General features: G+C 41.1%; 1 protein-coding gene across 2 annotated transcripts in view; it reads right to left on the bottom strand.

The window, feature by feature from the left end:
* Positions 1-9,465, bottom strand: part of prpf6 (PRP6 pre-mRNA processing factor 6 homolog (S. cerevisiae)) — a 63,053-nt gene extending 53,588 nt beyond the window's left edge. For both annotated transcript variants that reach the window (XM_068000505.1, XM_068000506.1), the window contains exons 1-3: positions 9,320-9,465; positions 2,226-2,391; positions 1,637-1,755 (exon numbers count right to left, since the gene is read on the bottom strand). In XM_068000505.1, coding sequence (XP_067856606.1) covers positions 1,637-1,755; positions 2,226-2,391; positions 9,320-9,450 — 416 coding nt within the window. In that variant the 5' untranslated portion in view covers positions 9,451-9,465. The remainder of the gene's footprint in view (positions 1-1,636; positions 1,756-2,225; positions 2,392-9,319) is intronic.
* Between the last annotated feature and the right edge of the window lie 8,910 nt (positions 9,466-18,375).

The raw sequence follows: 18,375 nt of genomic DNA, 5'->3' as shown, positions 1-18,375 counted from the left end.
TATCCTTCATATCTAATTCAACAGCTCACCAAATATGTCACAATAGTCTAGCTACTGAATGAAGTCAGGGTGTAATATCTTATGGAAGAAAGCTTATAAGCTACTGCACCAATTTTGTAATGAATATCAAAAGTCACTCCACTCCTGGACCATGATTGTGTTCACCAATTGGCTCTTAAGCCAAACTGGTGCACAGACAAGAGGTTACTGTAATGAGATGTTGCAAAAATCTCAATCACCCTACAGTTTCCAGTGAAATTAAACAGATCAAGGAAATTGTACAGGAACCAGTGGTTTAATCAATACATTTGACAGCAGTCATTATTTACAGTAAATATTTATCAAGTCTTACTAAACAAGAGAAGTTTCTCAGATAGGCCAGGATTATTTATATTAGCTAAACTCCTGTGGTGCTGCTCATGCGTAGTCTGAAACGCAGTTACGATGTTTAACTACTAATCTGGGCTGTACTTTTAAGACCACTACTCAGGCACGCCCCATGAGGAACTGGTATTAATAGGGACATCCTGAGTCAATTACAAGCTAGTTACCATTACTGTTAGAAGTTTCTCTAGATTGGCAGCTGCTTGGCTCCTTTCCTCAGGGAGAGGCAAAAAAGCCAAAAGGAAAGAACATTTTTTCTCTTTTTTTGCATTTAAAAAAAAATCACTCATTTGCTATTTGGTGGCATGTTATTCAAGTGAGATATATTTTAATGATCTGTTGTGGCATTCTTCACTGTTTTATAAGGACAAGAGCATTATATCATGCAACACACAATGTAGAATTTTGAAGCTGAAGTGCAGCTCTGTGAAACTGGGTGTGTTCCTTGATGCAATTGTTCTGCCTTGCTCTGGTCCATAAAAGCTGACTGTTCTTCGAAGATTCAATTTAAGGTCAGATTGATTGTCCCTTTCTTAAAAAAGAATGAGACAGAAATTTACCTGTATGACACCTGAAATGTGAGTGTACATTTAAAAGAAAACAGAATTCATTTTATATAAATCTCCCACAGTGCTGCTCACAGTAAGTTAGAGGATGCACTATTTTAGAAGGGAAAATGTAAAACGTATTATCCTGTTGCTAAAGTGCAAGAGTGGTCTTTTAAGGCTAGAAGGTGGGTGTAATTGCTCTGCATTCTTCAAATGAATGGTGGGGTAACTTACAGGTCAAGCTACAAATCAGAACCCAGGCTTTGTTAGTGGGGCATTCAATTACGAAGCTGTAGACAGTCTGGATCTGGTATTGAGTACAAGACAGAAATTTGCATTGGGCAGAGTGATGTGCTATATATAATTTTTTTGCTAATCGGAGCTAAATATTTGACAAAACTAGGAATTTATGCTCCATCCATCATCCGATTTCAGCTACTGTATTCTCATGAGCTTCTTTATTATATCCATTATCTTCCTTTCTAGTATGAAATCATTTGTTAAAACAAGCAGACATCTGGATTAATGTCCATCTGTGTGTGTTTCCTGTTGCATATCATGCTGAATCAGTTTTTATAATTTACATTCATAAGCATTTCCAGTTTAGATGGTCTTTAGAAAATATACTTAAACAGTACAATAATAAGTTCATGAATAAATTCAATGGACACACATTTTACAGTATTGAAATGCAACTTTCATACCTTCTATCTTTCCTTCTTTCATCCATTCTCTTGTCCAATGCAGCATAGATTGCATCAGCCTCTTCATCATCTTTTTCATATGGTCCACTTGAGAACAAACTTCCAGCATATCCATTGAACTTAAAAAGAAAATGACTTTAAAATCTCCACAATATCAAGCAAAGATAATCAGAAAAAAAAGGATTTAAAAAAAATTTGGGGTTTACTTTAAGAAAAATGACAAAGAAATGTGCTGAATATACAATCCTTCCATCTAGATACATCAGTAAATCTTTCAAATTAAGGTAACAGCAGCAAAATTTGAAAGACCGAAAAGCAGGAAAGAGAAACAAAGCAAATCATATAAAAGGTGATATTATTAATAAGATGGTCAAAATGTTAGAAGCGATTTTAATCAATAAATGGCAAAGTAAAGGAAAGCTAACTATGGAATAGAAGCAAAAATAAAACACTTGTGAATGTTGTACAGCACCATCTGTAATATGCTATCGTGGTCATAACATCCATTTACTTTTGCACTTTGAGACAAACATTATATTTTTAAATTTCATATTAAAATTTTTAAATACAGGTACACTGTAGTTATCACCTCATCATAGTTAGTGTCATTCAAATCTTCATCATCATCATCTGCCTGGTTCTTTTTCATTTGGTCACCAACAGTTCTTTTTCCTGGGGGAGCATGACGGTCATCAACTGGGTCATTGGCATCTCGAGCAGGACCAATATCAGAACGTGTTGTGAAACCAGTAGCACTAGATCAAGTTCAAGATTTAAATTAACAATGAGGTTACAAAATAATGTATTTGCATTCAAACTACAGTGTCACAGAATCATAGAATGATACAGCACAGAAGGAGGCCATTCAGCTCATTGGGTAGCTCTTTCAAATAGCATGCACAATTAGTCCCACTCCCCTGCTCTTTCCCCATTGCCCTACAAATTTTCCCCTTTAAAGTATTTATCCAATTCCCTTTTGAAAGTTATTATTGAATCTGCTTTCACCACCCTTTCAGGCAGTGCGTTCGAGATCATAACTTGCTGCGTAAAATGTTTTTTCCCTGTCACCTCAGGTTCTTTTGCCAATTACTGTAAATCGGTGTCCTCTGTTTACCCTTCTGCCATTGGAAACAGTTTCTCCTTATTTACTCTATCAAAACCCTTCATGATTTTGAACACCTCTATTAAATCTCCCCTTAACCTTCTCTGCTCAAAGGAGAACAACCCCAGCTTCTCTAGTCTCTCCACGTAATTGAAGTCTTTTATCCCTGGTACCATTCTAGTCAGTCAATCTCCTCTGTATTCTCTCTAAGGCCTTGACATTCTTCCTAAAGAGTGGTGCTCAGGATTGGACACAATACTCTAGCTGGAGAATAACCAATGTTTTATAAAGGTTTAGCATAACTTCCTTGCTTTTGTACTCTACGCCTCTGTTTATAAAGCCAAGGATCCTGTACGCCTTTTTAACAGCCTTCTCAACTTATCCTGCCACCTTCAAAGGCTTGTGCACGTACACTCCCAGGTCTGTTCTTGCACCCCCTTTAAAATTGTACCATTTAGTTTATATTGCCTCTTCTCATTAAGTAGCAGAACATTTGGATAAACATAATTTAATAGGACAAAGTCAGCATGGCTTTACAAAGGGAAAGTCATGTCTGACAAATTTGCTTGAGTTCTTTGAGGATATAACATACAGGGTGGATAAAGGGGAACCAGTGGACGTAGTGTATTCGACAAGGTGCCACATAAAAGATTATTGCTCAAGATAAAGAATCACTGGATTGGGGGTAATATTCTGGCATGGGTGGAGGATTGGTTATCTAACAGGAAGCAGAGAGTTGGGATAAATGGTACATTCTCGGACTGGCAACCTGTAGCCAGTGGTGTTCCGCAGGGGTCGGTGCTGGGTCCCCAACTCTTTACAATCTATATTAACGATTTGGAGGAGGGGACCGAGTGTAACATATCAAAGTTTGCAGATGATACAAAGATGGGAGGGAAAGTAGAGAGTGAGGAGGACATAAAAAACCTACAAGGGGATATAGACAGGCTGGGTGAGTGGGCGGAGATTTGGCAGATGCAATACAATATTGGCAGATGCAATACAATATTGGAAAATGTGAGGTTATGCACTATGGCAGGAAAAATCGGAGAGCAAGTTATTATCTTAATGGCGAGCAACTGGAAAGTACTACAGTACAAAGGGATCTGGGGGTCCTAGTGCAAGAAAATCAAAAAGTTAGTTTGCAGGTGCAGCAGGTGATCAAGAAGGCCAACGGAATGTTGGCTTTTATTGCTAGGGGGATAGAATATAAAAACAGGGAGGTATTGCTGCAGTTATATAAGGTATTGGTGAGACCGCACCTGGAATACTGCAGTTTTGGTCTCCATACTTAAGAAAAGACATACTTGCTCTTGAGGCAGTACAAAGAAGGTTCACTCCGTTAATCCCGGGGATGAGGGGGTGGACATATGAGAAGAGGTTGAGTAGATTGGGACTCTACTCATTGGAGTTCAGAAGAATGAGAGGCGATCTTATTGAAACATATAAGATTGTGAAGGGGCTTGATCGGGTGGATGCGGTAAGGATGTTCCCAAGGATGGGTGAAACTAGAACTAGGGGGCATAATCTTAGAATAAGGGGCCGCTCTTTCAAAACTGAGATGAGGAGAAACTTCTTCACTCAGAGGGTAGTAGGTCTGTGGAATTTGCTGCCCCAGGAAGCTGTGGAAGCTACATCATTAAATAAATTTAAAACAGAAATAGACAGTTTCCTAGAAGTAAAGGGAATTAGGGGTTACGGGGAGCAGGCAGGAAATTGGACATGAATTTAGATTTGAGGTTAGGATCAGATCAGCCATGATCTTATTGAATGGCGGAGCAGGCTCGAGGGGCCGATTGGCCTACTCCTGCTCCTATTTCTTATGTTCTTATGTTCCTGCCAAAATGAATCATTTCACACTTCTCTGCGTTAAATTTCATCCGTCATCTGTCTGTCCATTTCACCAGTCTGTCCATGCCCTCCTGAAGTCTGTTACTATCCTCCTCACTGTTTACATTTCCTAGTTTTGTATCATCTGCAAACATTGAAATTATGCCCTGTATACCCAAGTCCAGGCCATTACTATATATCTAAAAGCACAGTGGTCCTAACACCGACCCCTGGGGAACACCACTGTATACATCCCTCCAGTCTGAAAAACAACTGTTCACCACTACTCTCTGCTTTCTGTCCCCCAGACAATTTTGTATCCACATTGGCACTGTCCCTTTAATCCCATGCGCTTTAATTTTGCTAACAGGTCTGTTATGTGGTACTTCATCAAATGCCTTTTTAAAGCCGATATACACATCAACCCTCTCCATTACTTCATCAAAGAACTCAATCAAGTTAGTGGAGCTACATTTAGCAATAGCTTCCCCACCCCACCCACCCCGGATACAAGGTTAACTCGATGTTTTACTGTAACAGTAGACAAAAGGTGGGATTCTTGTTTTTAAAAGATACAAGTTTGTCATTGATTTCATGTCGATGGCTAACATGGTTGTGTTTCTTAAATATTCTGAGCTGCTTTTTGTCCAACACTAGCAATTTGTTTTATCTTTTGGAAGAGGTCTTTTCTTTGTAACTTTGTTTCAACTTCTTTTTTGCCTGCTGCATGATAAACTAAAAAAAAACCTAACCCTTTATTTTCATTGTTAAATAGTTGGGACACTTTTTAAACTAAATATCACTAGTAAACCTACCCCATGCTGTGCACACACCACCTTGCTACAATATTGAGAAGGCAATTAATAGAGCAGTATCAAAACCGCAAACAAACTCTGGCAATCCAGTTCTTGAAATCCAGGCAACTCAGTCCTATTTATGCTTATAATCATAATATAAAATCATAGAATCTTACAGCACAGAAGGCGGCCATTCGGTCCATCGTACCTGTGCTGGCTCTTTGGAAGAGCTGTCCAATTTAGTCCCACATCCCAAAATCTATCTGCACCTTATTAAAAATCTTGCTTAGGTTTCACAAACTTTACCTGCTGTTGTCACAATTTATGGTCCCACTTTTCTGTCAACACTTCTCATTCAATTGTGCTGTATGATCTGTCATGTTGTTGTTGCAAGCTCTGGCCACTTGGTTGCTCTGTGGACTGAGTTACTCCCAACTTGGTGCTGTCTTGTATATAATAAAATTAAATCAACTGACCCTAGGAAATTTACTAGTATTTCTGATTTGCCCTGTATGGCTTATGCCTGAGAGTTTGTAAAGCAATGTTCTTAATGCTGTTGCCTCACTGATGGATAAGTCCTATAGCCAATTTGCGATAAATGCAAATTAATGGGAATGTGAATTAAATTCTATAGATGTGATTCCCCAATGCTCTAGAGTATTCACCGAGGTGACCCAAGAGCACACAGTTTGGACGGTCATTCTCTAAATTAACACAAATTATCTTTTTTTCTTTTGGAAGGGGTCTTTTTTGTTTGTAACTTGTTTCAACTTCATCCACGGCTTCAACTTAACATCTTTAATGGACCTCCACGCTTCAACTGTGATACTTCAGATGGAGTCTGAGCAAGCCTGGAGTACAAATGAAGTACTGCGTTTAGTTTTGGCCACTGAAACTCAGCAAAGATATATTGGCCTTGGAGGGGATACAACACAGATTCACCAGAATATTAGGGCTTAAAGGGTTAACTTATGATGACAGATTGCATAAACTTGGTTTGTATTGCCATGAGTTTAGATGGTTGAGGAGTGATGTAATCCAAGTCTTTAAAATGATAAAGGAATTAGAGTTTCTCTGTATCTACCCTATTTCCTCTAGTGGGGGAACACAGAACAAGGGAGTCCATTAGTCTATTTGTCCAGTATAATCTGAGAATGTCAGCACAATTAAATGGAACTCACACAGGTCATCAGGAACAACAGAAGTATTAGCCCAACTTCTCTCCGCACAAAGCATTATTTACATTTCACGAACCAGTCATACGTATACCCGAGAGAGCGATGCTGCCATTTTCCTGCCTGATAATGTACTGGGGGTTTGAATCCAGCAGGAACTGGATTGAGACAACAAATTCAACTTTAGTGCTAAACCAAGGGAGATCTGCATTGTGAGTAGCAGTACCATCCCTCAAATGAGATGTGAAACCATGGCCCCAAATATCTGTTTAAGTGCCACTATTCAAGGAGCAGAGTGTTATTTCAGTATCTTGGTCAATATTTTACCCTCAACCCACATTACCAAAAAATAAAATTAACTAGTTACTCATCTCACTGCTATTTGTGGGACCCTTGCTGTGTGCAAAATGGTTGTCACATTAAAGTAACTCATTGTACATGAAGCACTTTGAAAACATAATAAATGCAAATTCATTCTTTAACAAGGAGAGTACAAAATAAATAGGAACAGCCTACAGGAAATGATGTAGGATGGGGATTAAATGTTTTAGTGGGAAGCATGCTTAAAACGTGCAGTGGTGAAAACGGCAAACTGGTCTTAGGACGTATTTGAATACAGCACAAGTCCCAGGAAATGATCATTAGTTTGTACAACGCACGAATCCACCCTACCTTGTACACTGGGTACAATTCTGAGTGCTACAGCACATGGGAATATCCTGATCTTGGAGAAAGTACAACTAAGTGGATAAATGACTGAGTACCTGAGCAACGAGGAAAGACTGTAGGTATCAGTAATGTTTGAATGATTAATTTTAAAGTAAGAAATTTGATATTCCATGACCTCAGGTCTGGAGTTTACAGCCATAATAAATAATCTGAAAGTGCAGTATAAATACAGAATAGTGGATAACTGAAATTGATTACAAGGCAGTGATGTCAACCAGCAGTTATAAACTACATCAAACCATCATCTGAATTTCAATACAAGATCACAACTTTTTTAAAAAATTGATTCAAAAAGTCCTTGAATATACTTTGTGTATTTCTCAAATGATAATCCATATTTGATTGTTATTTACCTGCAATCAGTTTTTATTTTTGCAGATACACCATCACTTCAACCACTTGCAGTTTTGGCTCCATTTTTGTCAAATGTATTTTTTTTAAATAAAGAAGCTCTTTCATTTTTACCTATTTTGATTGAAGCACAGAGTTGTTACAGCTCTGTTTATACTGCAGCTACTGGTCTCAGGTGCAGTTTTGGTTCCAGGCTGGTAGTATTCTGTTTACATTCTTGGTCCTACCTGAATTGTGCTACCCAGGGGAGGACTCTACAGAGCTGCTCTCCCAACAGTTAAAATGTAAATGTTTAGACAGCACAAAGAATTCCACTTTCTAAACATGAAGTAATATTAGGTAGGCTTAAAAAGTGTCCTGCAGGGGATGGGGAAGGTAGTCAATAGGTCGTCTGGCCACTTTTTAATCCAGGTTTGGGATTGTGCTGGATGTACACTCGCATTAGACTACCCTCTTCAGGGAGTCTCATTATTTCTCTCCAGTCAGGTAGGACTCTGACTCCAGATTTACACTGTATGCTTGTAAATGCAAAGCAGAAACCAATGCAAAACTTGCAGTGTAAACATAGTGGCCTGGAATTTCCTGAAACAGTGAAATTTACACTAATCTTCCCATTAGCAGTTTTGCCAAAATTTCCAGAGACTCATGAGCATACACAAACATAAAAACCTGCATAAAACAAGCAGAATTCAATGTAAACACTTGGGGCTTGAGGAAAGCCCCATATTTCATGTCCAAGTCCTCCATTATGAATGAAAATTAAAGTTTGAAGCAATGAAACAATAATTTATGCATATTAGGCCAATTATTACAACATGCATAAAAATCTTTCAACAGAAAGCAACATCAATAGAAGTTAGCTACTCTCACGATGACCATGGGGAAAGGCATTACCCAGTGTAGCACTAAGCCATAAGGACCAGAGTGTCCCAGGTTCAGTTGGCTGATCTCAGCTCAAGAGGTAGCTGCACACTACAATTGGCCTCAGTAGCTCTAGGCTAAAACATAGACCCCTGATATAGCACAGGTTGGATGGACCAGTAGGTCTTTTCCTATCTGACATTTTTTGTACATTTGTATGGGGCCTAATGCCACCTGAAAAATGGCCTGACCCAATATTGGCCAGACATCTTTCAGCCCTCCATTGGGCTCAGGATATTGGTCCACAAAATTGACCCTTGGTGTGCCCATTTTACAGGTACAAAATGCTCCAATTTCTAACCCCTGATGTCTATATAGCCTGCAACCCCTGTTGCAAACTGCGGACATGACAAAATAGGATTGGATCAGGCTCATATGTGATTATCTCCCCTAGTTAAATATCCCGTTATTTTTACACTTGAAGAATGGCCAGTTGGGCCAGATACCCCTTGGCATTTGGCACCTACGGGATCTGTAAGCATAAGCAGAGTGTCTTAAGGATGATAGAAAAAAGAAAAAGGGGGTGGGGAGGAGTAGGATTTATAAAAAATTATATAAGTCCTTGCCTCCACCTTGAGTCAGGCTTAATGTTTCAAGACCTGTCTGGACGGCAGAAACTTGTCTTTGGCGCATTCAATTCGCCAGGTACAGTTGGACGGATAGGCCCGATCCCCCCGGCCTGCATAACACACTCGGCCTGCTTGTTTATTTTGCCCCGGCAGCTCCTGGCCGTACTTCGCGCCACGAAGAGAAAGCAACAATTGGGTTCGGAACTCACCCTCTGCCCAAACCCGGCACATAGCCCAGCGGCGCCGGCATGCCCAGGAACGGCTTCTTCTTCTTGTTGAGGGTCCCGGTGAGGGTCGGACCCCCCGAGCTCATTCCTGTCGTTGCTGCTGCGGCCGCCATCTTGGCACTAACTCCTCTCCCAGCAGTCTGTGCGGCAGAGCTGTAGTATAGTTAGACACGTGAGAAGCTCATTAACATATACGGAGTGTTTTATTAACATATATCAAGCCTAATTAACATAACTGAGCATCTCTCTGATATTGGGCTTGAAACAGAGCTGCAACGCAGGAGCAGGATAGTAAATGTTCCAAATAACTCATTCCATGAAATATTGGCAAGGGAAAACACAAGCAAAATGTCCTCCCCAAACAGAGTTATCTCAGCTAAAATGAGTGACTTTGATATAAGTCATTATATGACTTTGAGATGGAAGTCCTAGACAGTGCGAAAGTGCTCAAAAACAATAAATAATTGCAGATGAGGAAGGTCATTCAACCCATCTCAGCTCAACCATCCAGAAGGACCCTGAAGAGCCCTCAATGCAGCATCCATTTGTATCACACAAAGAGTGATAAACATATGGAATGAATTCCCAGACAGAGTAGTGGAAGAGAGAACTCTGGACCCATTTAAGAACCAATTTGACATTCCTCAAATACTAGCCTTCACCTAATGCACTGGAGAAGGAGCTCACAGTATACGCTGGTACGCCTGAGGCTTTCCTCGACCGGTGGGCACCGCTGGAACTGGAGTGTATTTTCAATGCGGCGAATAGTATTCTTATTTAATTAGCTAAGTTTCCATTTCCTTCAGCATGATTTGGATGTTTATTGTTTATGCCACTAAAAAAACAACTTTTTTATTAATGGTGGCACTTTGTTGTTTTATTAGTGTTCATAACACTGGGGCAACCCAGTATCTCCTGCGGGTTTACTCAAAGATACCTAATGCACTCTATCAGGAGAAAGTTGTGCACATTGTCCATGAAAGGCAGGTGACTGGAGGCAACATATCTGACATTAAACAGCTGAACCCCTACAAAGAGTAGGCAGTACAGCTGGTGGGAAGGCACTCTGCTCTAGTCGTGGAGAAGGTGAGATCAGTGGAACGATGCAAGCTGTAGGCTAGTGGTGCAGACCTATATATTCACTGTGACATCCTTGTGAAGGACCAGATATCCAAAAGCTTCTCACTGTGTCCTTAATCTTAAGGGGTTATGCTCACCTGTTCTTAACTTATGCCCCCTTTCATACAGAAAGAAGATGATAATGAGGACCATGACAATGAGAAGAGGATAAGGATGATGAGGACCGGGCCACACAAGAGTCCGTAGATCAAGAACCTGCCCCATGTTCATCTGCTCCAATGCCCATGATATCACCCCCTATGTCACTTGCTTTCTCATTCCCTTGCACCAGCTCAGGTACTTTCACTGTGGGGCAATTAGGTACTGTAAGCGAAGATGTGGCACCGGGTGATCCATGGAGCAGGAGGGAAGAAGAGGAGTGGGGAATGGGCAAGGATGCATAACTTTCCAAGCTGAGGCTACAGACAAGTCTACCCTTAGCTTCGGAGTCCTTGGACCCAGATCTTATGGGTACTCGCCTGAAAAGAAAGGATGTTCAAGCAACATATGCAGGCTCTGAGATCAGTCTTAGAGGAAGCTCAACAACTGATAGATGTGATTCTGGAGTGTACATCCTTATCTGTGGTAACATCTGGGAAGCTTTTTCCTCATTGAAGGCATAAATGGAGTGAGTGGCAGCTTCGTTGGGAGTTTGCAACAGTCCCCTACCTCATAAATGGTCCAGGAGCAGTCAGTGCTTCCTGCTCCACAGAAGCACAGCTGCAGTCCTGATGGTAGTGCATGACAGATAGACTGAGACCTACATACTGGCTTTCAGATATTGAGGGCACAGACTCCCACACTGAGAACCTCTGAGTCCCTGGCCTGGTGGGACGTTGACGGGCTGGCCCACTGAGAGGTCCTGCACAGAGCACTGATGTGACCTATCATTAACCTGCACTGAGTACTAATGTGACCTGTTGTTAATCTGCACTGAGTACTGATGTGAGCTTGTCATTAACTTGCACTGAATACTGATGAAAATCTGTCATTAACCTGCACTGGGCACTGATATTATTTTACACTGCATTTTACCTCAAAATTGTAAAAATTAAACATGGGTGCAGGATTTTCCATAGCAATTGCATTGCTTTAACACCTCGTGGAAATTGTTTTCCCACCGATGGCCATACTTCCCTGTTTTCACTGAAAGTGACAGTAGACATCACATTCAAAGTGGGTAGTTCTGATGGAGGACATCATGAGCTAGGTTCTCCTCTTTGGAGACTTTCGAATCTGCTCCATTCTCAACACATTTTCTTGGGTTGGGAGTCATTATTGATGCATGGGGTGGACTCCCAGTGTGACTCCTACCACCAAGAGGGTTCCCACCATTTTGCAGCCACAAAACCCCACCAATGCTGCAAGGGGACTGCTGCTCAGCACCCAAAGAGGCAAGCAGGCAATTAAATGGACAGAACAGCCCCAAAGATCGGGAAATTGGCAGTCTCATGTGCCTCAGTAGACACTAAGGCCTACACAGCAAAATAAGTGGGGGACAGTTTGCAGGGAGAGGAGGCTGCAATAAGGACTTCTTCCTCCATTGGGGGTTCCTGGGACCAAACACCAGCTTCCATATGGTGATCCCAGGGAACCACAGTAATTGGGAAAAACACCAGGAAATGTCTGCCAGGGAACCGGCCCCCATGCCCTGCCACCATTTTCATGCAGTAAGTTGGGAAAAGTTGTGCACCTGGTCTATGCCCATACAATGTTGTGAGGTTTGTTGTTGAAGTCTTCCTGGTAACAGGATTGAGGAAGTCTAGCACATCAGCCTTCAGGATTGGTTCAGTTCGTACTTGCCTGACAGTCTTCTTTTGACTTTGAGAGATCAACAATGCAAAATTCAGGATGTACTTAGTAACTCTGTTTCCGGGGACAATTTAGTTTGAATCAAAGGTTCTCTTAAAGAAAGGCTGTTGGAAAGTCTCAGGTAAAGATAGATTGGAAATCTAAGGAGAAGCAGGTTGATATTCCTGGAAGACAAGAGAAATACTATTTGGGTAATTTTATCTTTTAACACTGGGTGAAAAACAGGCGATAGCAAATCAACTACCCATTTTACACCCTGCCTGATTTTCTTTTCCATTGAAGTGAATGGAAAAGAATCGGGCAGATGTAAAACAGACAGCTAATTTGCTTTTGCCTGTTTTTCACCCAGTGATAAAAGTTTAAATTACCCCTATATTATTTGAAAGCCATTTTAGACTTATATTCTTTTTGTTATTTTGCTCGAGGAATAGATTAAAAATATTCCACTGTTAATATATAACTATATTACATAACTGCTTGCTCATTTTTATTTAACAAATTCCCTTCATATTTTAAACTTTAAACACATTCTACTGTGAGGCTGTATTGAAGAGAGTTCCTATGGAGATATAAGACAGTCTAATATATAATAGTAATTATCAAACAGTGTTTTCTCTTTGATTCCTGGTCATACTACTAAAACATTTCCTAGATTTTAAGGTAAGGATAGACACCCTCAAAGGTTTGAGGAGTTGGAACTTACCAATTATAGTAATCTGAATACTGGATCTGAAATAATCTAGGATAAAAAGACCCAAAGGTGCTGAAATTCCACTCCATATATATTGCTGATGTAGGGGCACTACACATAGCACATTATTCACCACCAGCTCACAGATAACGCTTACTAAGAGCTCAGGAGGTGATGTTAAGGGATGGCTGGCAAGGTGGTGTGCCATTGTTTCGGATATGAAGAGCACCATTCTGAGCAGGCTGTAATGAGGACTGCCTGGAAAGAAATGGGTGAGCAGGTGTTTTCAGTTTCTGCAATTAAGAGATCAGCAAGAAATTCGCCAAAATAAGGGAGTCTTTCTGCTCCTGGGCCTGTCCAAGGTAGCTATCCACAGGTCCAGGTTAGATGCGGCCGGTCGATCCGACTGTCTGCCTCTCTTCCGCAGCATTCTCCGCGCCCGGGTGGCCCTGGAGAGGGAGCACGTGGAGTCTGCTGGTATGCTTGAGGCTTTCTGCGACCGGTGGGCACCGCAGGGACTGGAGTGCATCCTGGATCGATATAATAAAATTATTATTTGACACTTATTTTGGTTTTATTGATTTACTGCATATAAAAACACACCCTAACCCCCTCTTATAAAAGGGGGGCCTAAAAGAAAAAAAAAGAAAAAAAAAGCGAGTCCTTTACTTAAGTCTTTTCAGTGATCTGCAATGACATGCCTGCAACATGCAAGCACACACACTCCTCAAACAGCTACATACTCAAATGGGATGCACTCTTATCTTTAGACACCTCTTTCTTCTCTTTACCACCAGCACAAGGCAATGCATTTTTATGCATGGAACACCTTTCACCCTCCCAGGAATCCTTTAATTGATGGTGGACAGGGCCATTAAAGGCACTGAATTCCCATGTGCAATACCCGGTTTTTGCATTCCAGCTTTTGTGGCCAACTGCCTAGCTCTAGTAGGCCTCAGCAAACAGTCAGTATTTCATTGCTATCTTAAGATTAGAGGCAAAGAAAGCCCACAATAGAAGGGGGAGCCTGAAAACTGGAGGAAGACCCCCAAACCTGAATTTCATCCCCCTTTCTCTTCCTTCAAGGAATGTTTCTTTCCCTTACGCATTCTGCCAATAGGCAACTTAACCCGACACTACTAGATCATACTGGGTGCTGCCGAAAATGTGTTACAAGGAGACTTGCCTATTCCAATTGATGCATTGTGTTTCCAGTCTGAAGTAGATTAGAGGCCAGCTGCATGCTGGTGATGAATTCCAAGATTCATACCATCCAAGACCTGCCTATAAAAGAAGGCTGCTTTTATCAATTCATTGAGACATTTGAAAGTGTGCAAAGAACACTGCACAGTATGATGGCTAATAGGGAAAGGTCCACTACGCACTGCAGTTTATCTTGGAGCATGTGGCACCTTCGTGAGCATCTTCAAGGAGCCCCACCTTACCAGGTGTCCCAAGCATAGCTGTGATCTCTCTCAGGAGCCCCGTAACTGATGTTATGGAGACTTTAGGCTCTGATCTCCATGAGTCCATTCTTTTAGGATTCTCCATGTTGGGAATTGTCTGGACTGACTTTGATGTAAAGCTTCTTTGGCCTCACAACAGATCTGCGGCCAGCCCCTAGCAGTGTATGGAAATCATGTGGATCTGGATTTGTCCAATAGGTATACTGCTTTTAATACCTATAATGAGGGCAACAATGAGAAGCACAGGGAAGAATAATCAAGAGGAACATCATAGCACCATGAACCAAGGTGTTACCCATGGGAAAAAGTTACACTATCTATCAACACAGGTGAGTTTTAGTAATCGGGAATTGCATACATTAGGGGATAGAAAGATTAATTTGCAACGGTGAAAGTGAAAAGGCAAGAAGTTGTGGTTCACATAGGAACTGAATAATGTAGGCTAAAGATGTTACTGAAGGAGTTTGAGGATTTAGGTTCTAGATTGAACTGTAACCTCAGATTACTCTTGGTGCCATGCACTGGACAGGAGATAGAAATATCAATGTGTGGCTAGAGAGATGAGGTAGAAGGTAAAGTTTCAGATTTTAAGGAAATTAGGACAAGTTCTGGGGCAGAAAGAAACTGTTCAGATAGAACAAGTTTCACTTAAATCAGACAGGTACCAATGTTATTGTAGCAAGGGTAAATAAGGCAGAGATGGAGGAATGATGCTAATAAGGTGGGCTGGGGTGTCTATTGAGGGCCAAACAAAACAGACCAAAAAGAAAAAGTAATGACATCAACAACAGAAAGATCAATATGAAAAATAATATTTTGAAGGAGCTTAATTTTTTTATATAATCACAACAAGCATGAGGAATAAAGTACTGGAGTTAGAAATATCTGCAGCTAGTTAGAATATTTATAGTATTGGCATCTTACAAATATGATTGACAGCAGATAGCCAAGAGCTGAAGCTGAGAGCAAGGATTGAACTACAAGGAGAAGCTGATCTGAATAGCTTTCCCCTGCCCTGGAACTTTCCAAAGTCCTAGTAATCTGAAATTCTCCTTCCTATACTATCTTTCTAGCCACATTGATGTATCCAGTCTGTTTTACTGCTGTGACTAGATGTCCTAAATGGCGAGATCAGTCTATCTATCCAATTTTGCAGTCCCCCACTTTCTAAAACTCACCTATACCAATACATGGTGTCACTCTTTTCTCCATGGGTAACCCTTTGATTCACAGTTGTATTATTGATAAGAAATGATCTAGCATCTATCAAAAGGATGGACAAAGTAACAGAAGGGCATAAGGTTAAAATATGGGTGGTAAATTTTTATTTGGTAACTTTTATAGACCACCAGCACAAAATGAACAGTTAGATGCAAAGCTATTTGAGCAAGTAAGGAGACTTGCAGAACATCATGAGAGATTTCACCATCCTGAAGGTTGAATGAACAGATCAATGAAAACTAGAAGAGAGGTGTGAAATTATAAACAAATTCACTGAGACAGTCAGCAATTGTTTCCTCACACAACATGTGAGGTCGACTATTAGAATCTGGCAATGCCTCGATTTTCAAATTCTCATCCTTGTATTCAAATCCCTCCATGGCCTCGCCCCTCCTATCGCTGTAACCTCCTCCAGCCCTACAACCCTCTGAAATCTCTGCGCTCCTCCAATTCTAGCCTCTTGCGCATCCGCAGTTTCCATTGCTCCACCATTGGCGACCCTACCTTCAGGTGCCTTGGCCCTAATATTTGGAATTTCCTCCCAAAACCTCTCTGCCTCTCTACCTCTCTCTCCTCCTTTAAGTTGCCCCTTAAAACCTACCTCTTTGAGCAAGCTTTTGACACCTGTCCTAATATCTCTTTATGTGGCTCGGTGTCAAATTTTGTCTGATAACACCCCTGCGAAGCACCTTGGGACGTTTTACTACACTAAAGGCGCTATATAAATGCAAGTTGTTGTTGTTTATGTTGCAGAGCTGGTTAATAACCTGGAGGTTGGTGAGCACTTGGGATCTGGTGATCACTATATTGTTAGATTTGATATTATTGTTAAAGCTAAGGCAAAAAAACTTTGGAAGGGCTGATTTTGGACACCATGGGTATCGAGAGATATGGAGATAGGGCGGGGAAGTACAGTTGAGGTAGAAGATCAGCCATGATCTTATTGAATGGCGGAACAGGCTCAAGGGGCCATATGGTCTACTCCTGTTCCTATTTTTTATGTTCTTATTTTCATATATCAGAACCATGAGAAGAGTCTTAGCAAGGTAGACAACAGTGATTTAGCAAGGAGTATGAATCCACATTTTAAAGGCCTGAACCCATGTTCTACCATGACACAGTAGAAAACATGGGAGATGCAATATCACCAAGTTGCTTTGCTTTAGCATTTAATATTATAAATACATCTTTATGTTTTAAGTTGCTTCTGATGCAAAGTACAGAGATATTTACTGCATACAGAAGGGATGATTATTCAAGTTTAGACAGGAATGTGCTTTCAGCTTAAACATTTCGGAGTAGGAATAAAATATTTTATCTATCATAGATGCTGAGTGTTAAGGTGTTTCAAAGTCCTTCAGTAAATCAATAGGTGTTTCTGGTAATTACTAAGGATAGAAGGAATAATAATGGACTTATCAGAGCAGCAACATTGGTGAGGGAACTGGCTTCGGGGCAGACGGTGGATCCTGTGAAAGGCTAGATTTGGGAGCTTGTTGAAAGTAACAGTAGCTATGGGGAGGGAAGCAACTTCTGGAGATAAAACTGAATGTAAAGAAGACAATAAATCCAGAGCTAATTAGAATCAGCTCGTTATTTGACAAAATGAAAAATACAGGCTTTAATACAGAGAAGTCTTGATATATTGAAGCCGAAGGGACCAAAATGAAATTATTGAATTTTCAAAATATTAAAAACCTTGATGTATCAATTCTTTGATGGATCAAGAAATTTTAATATATCTGAAGTGTGAAATATTGAGGTTCTCCCAGCAGCACTTGCCTAAATGCAAGTGCATTTGCATTCACGTTACCAAGAAACAACTAAAGCTTGTATTTTGTAATAAAAGCTCACTGCACTGTCTACCTCTACCTTACCACCACTTTCCTCGACCCCTCCACTGTCTTTGCTTTGTTACGCTGTCCGACATAACAAAAATTTCCTCCAACTAAATATTAGGAAGACCGTAGCCATTGTCTTTTGTCCCTGCCACAAATTCTGTTCCTTAGCCACCTACTCCATCACTCTCCCTGGCCACCTACTGAGGCTGAACCAGACCATTCGCAACCTTGGCGTCCTATTTGACCCTAAGACGAGCTTCCGACCACATATCTGCTCCATCACCAAGATCGCCTACTTCCACTTCCTTAACATCACCCGTCTCCACCCCTGCCTCAGCTCATCTGCTGCTGAAACCCTCATCCATGTCTTTGTTACCTCCAGGCACGACTATTTCAATGCTCTCCTGGCCTCCTTGCTTCCGCCCTCCATAAACTTGAGCTCATTCAAAACTCTGCTGCCTGTATCCTAACTCACACTAAGTCCCATTAACCCATCACCCCTGTGCTCGCTGACCTACATTATCTCTCGGTCCGGGAATGCCTCGATTTTAAAATTCACATCCTGGTTTTCAAATCCCTCCATGGCCTCGCCCTTCCCTATGTCTATAATCTCTTCCAGTCCGACAACCCTCCGAGATCTCTGCGCTTTTCCAATTGTTGCCTCTTGCGCATCCCCGATTTTAATCACTCCACCATTGGTGGACGTATCTTCAGCTGCCTAGGCTCTAAACTCTGGAATTCCCTCCCTAAACCTCTCCACCTTTCTACCTCTCTCTCCTCCTTTAAGACGCTCCTTAAAACCTATCTCTTTGACCAAGCTTTTGGTCACCTGTCCTAATATCTCCTTATGTGGCTCGGTAACGCTCCTATGAAGTGCGTTGGGATGTT

The sequence above is a fragment of the Heptranchias perlo genome, chromosome 19 (genome assembly GCF_035084215.1).
Source record: "Heptranchias perlo isolate sHepPer1 chromosome 19, sHepPer1.hap1, whole genome shotgun sequence".
In the NCBI taxonomy this organism is placed as follows: domain Eukaryota; kingdom Metazoa; phylum Chordata; class Chondrichthyes; order Hexanchiformes; family Hexanchidae; genus Heptranchias; species Heptranchias perlo.
Note: the sequence above shows the minus strand (reverse complement) of the source record. Positions and strands in the feature narration are given on the sequence as shown.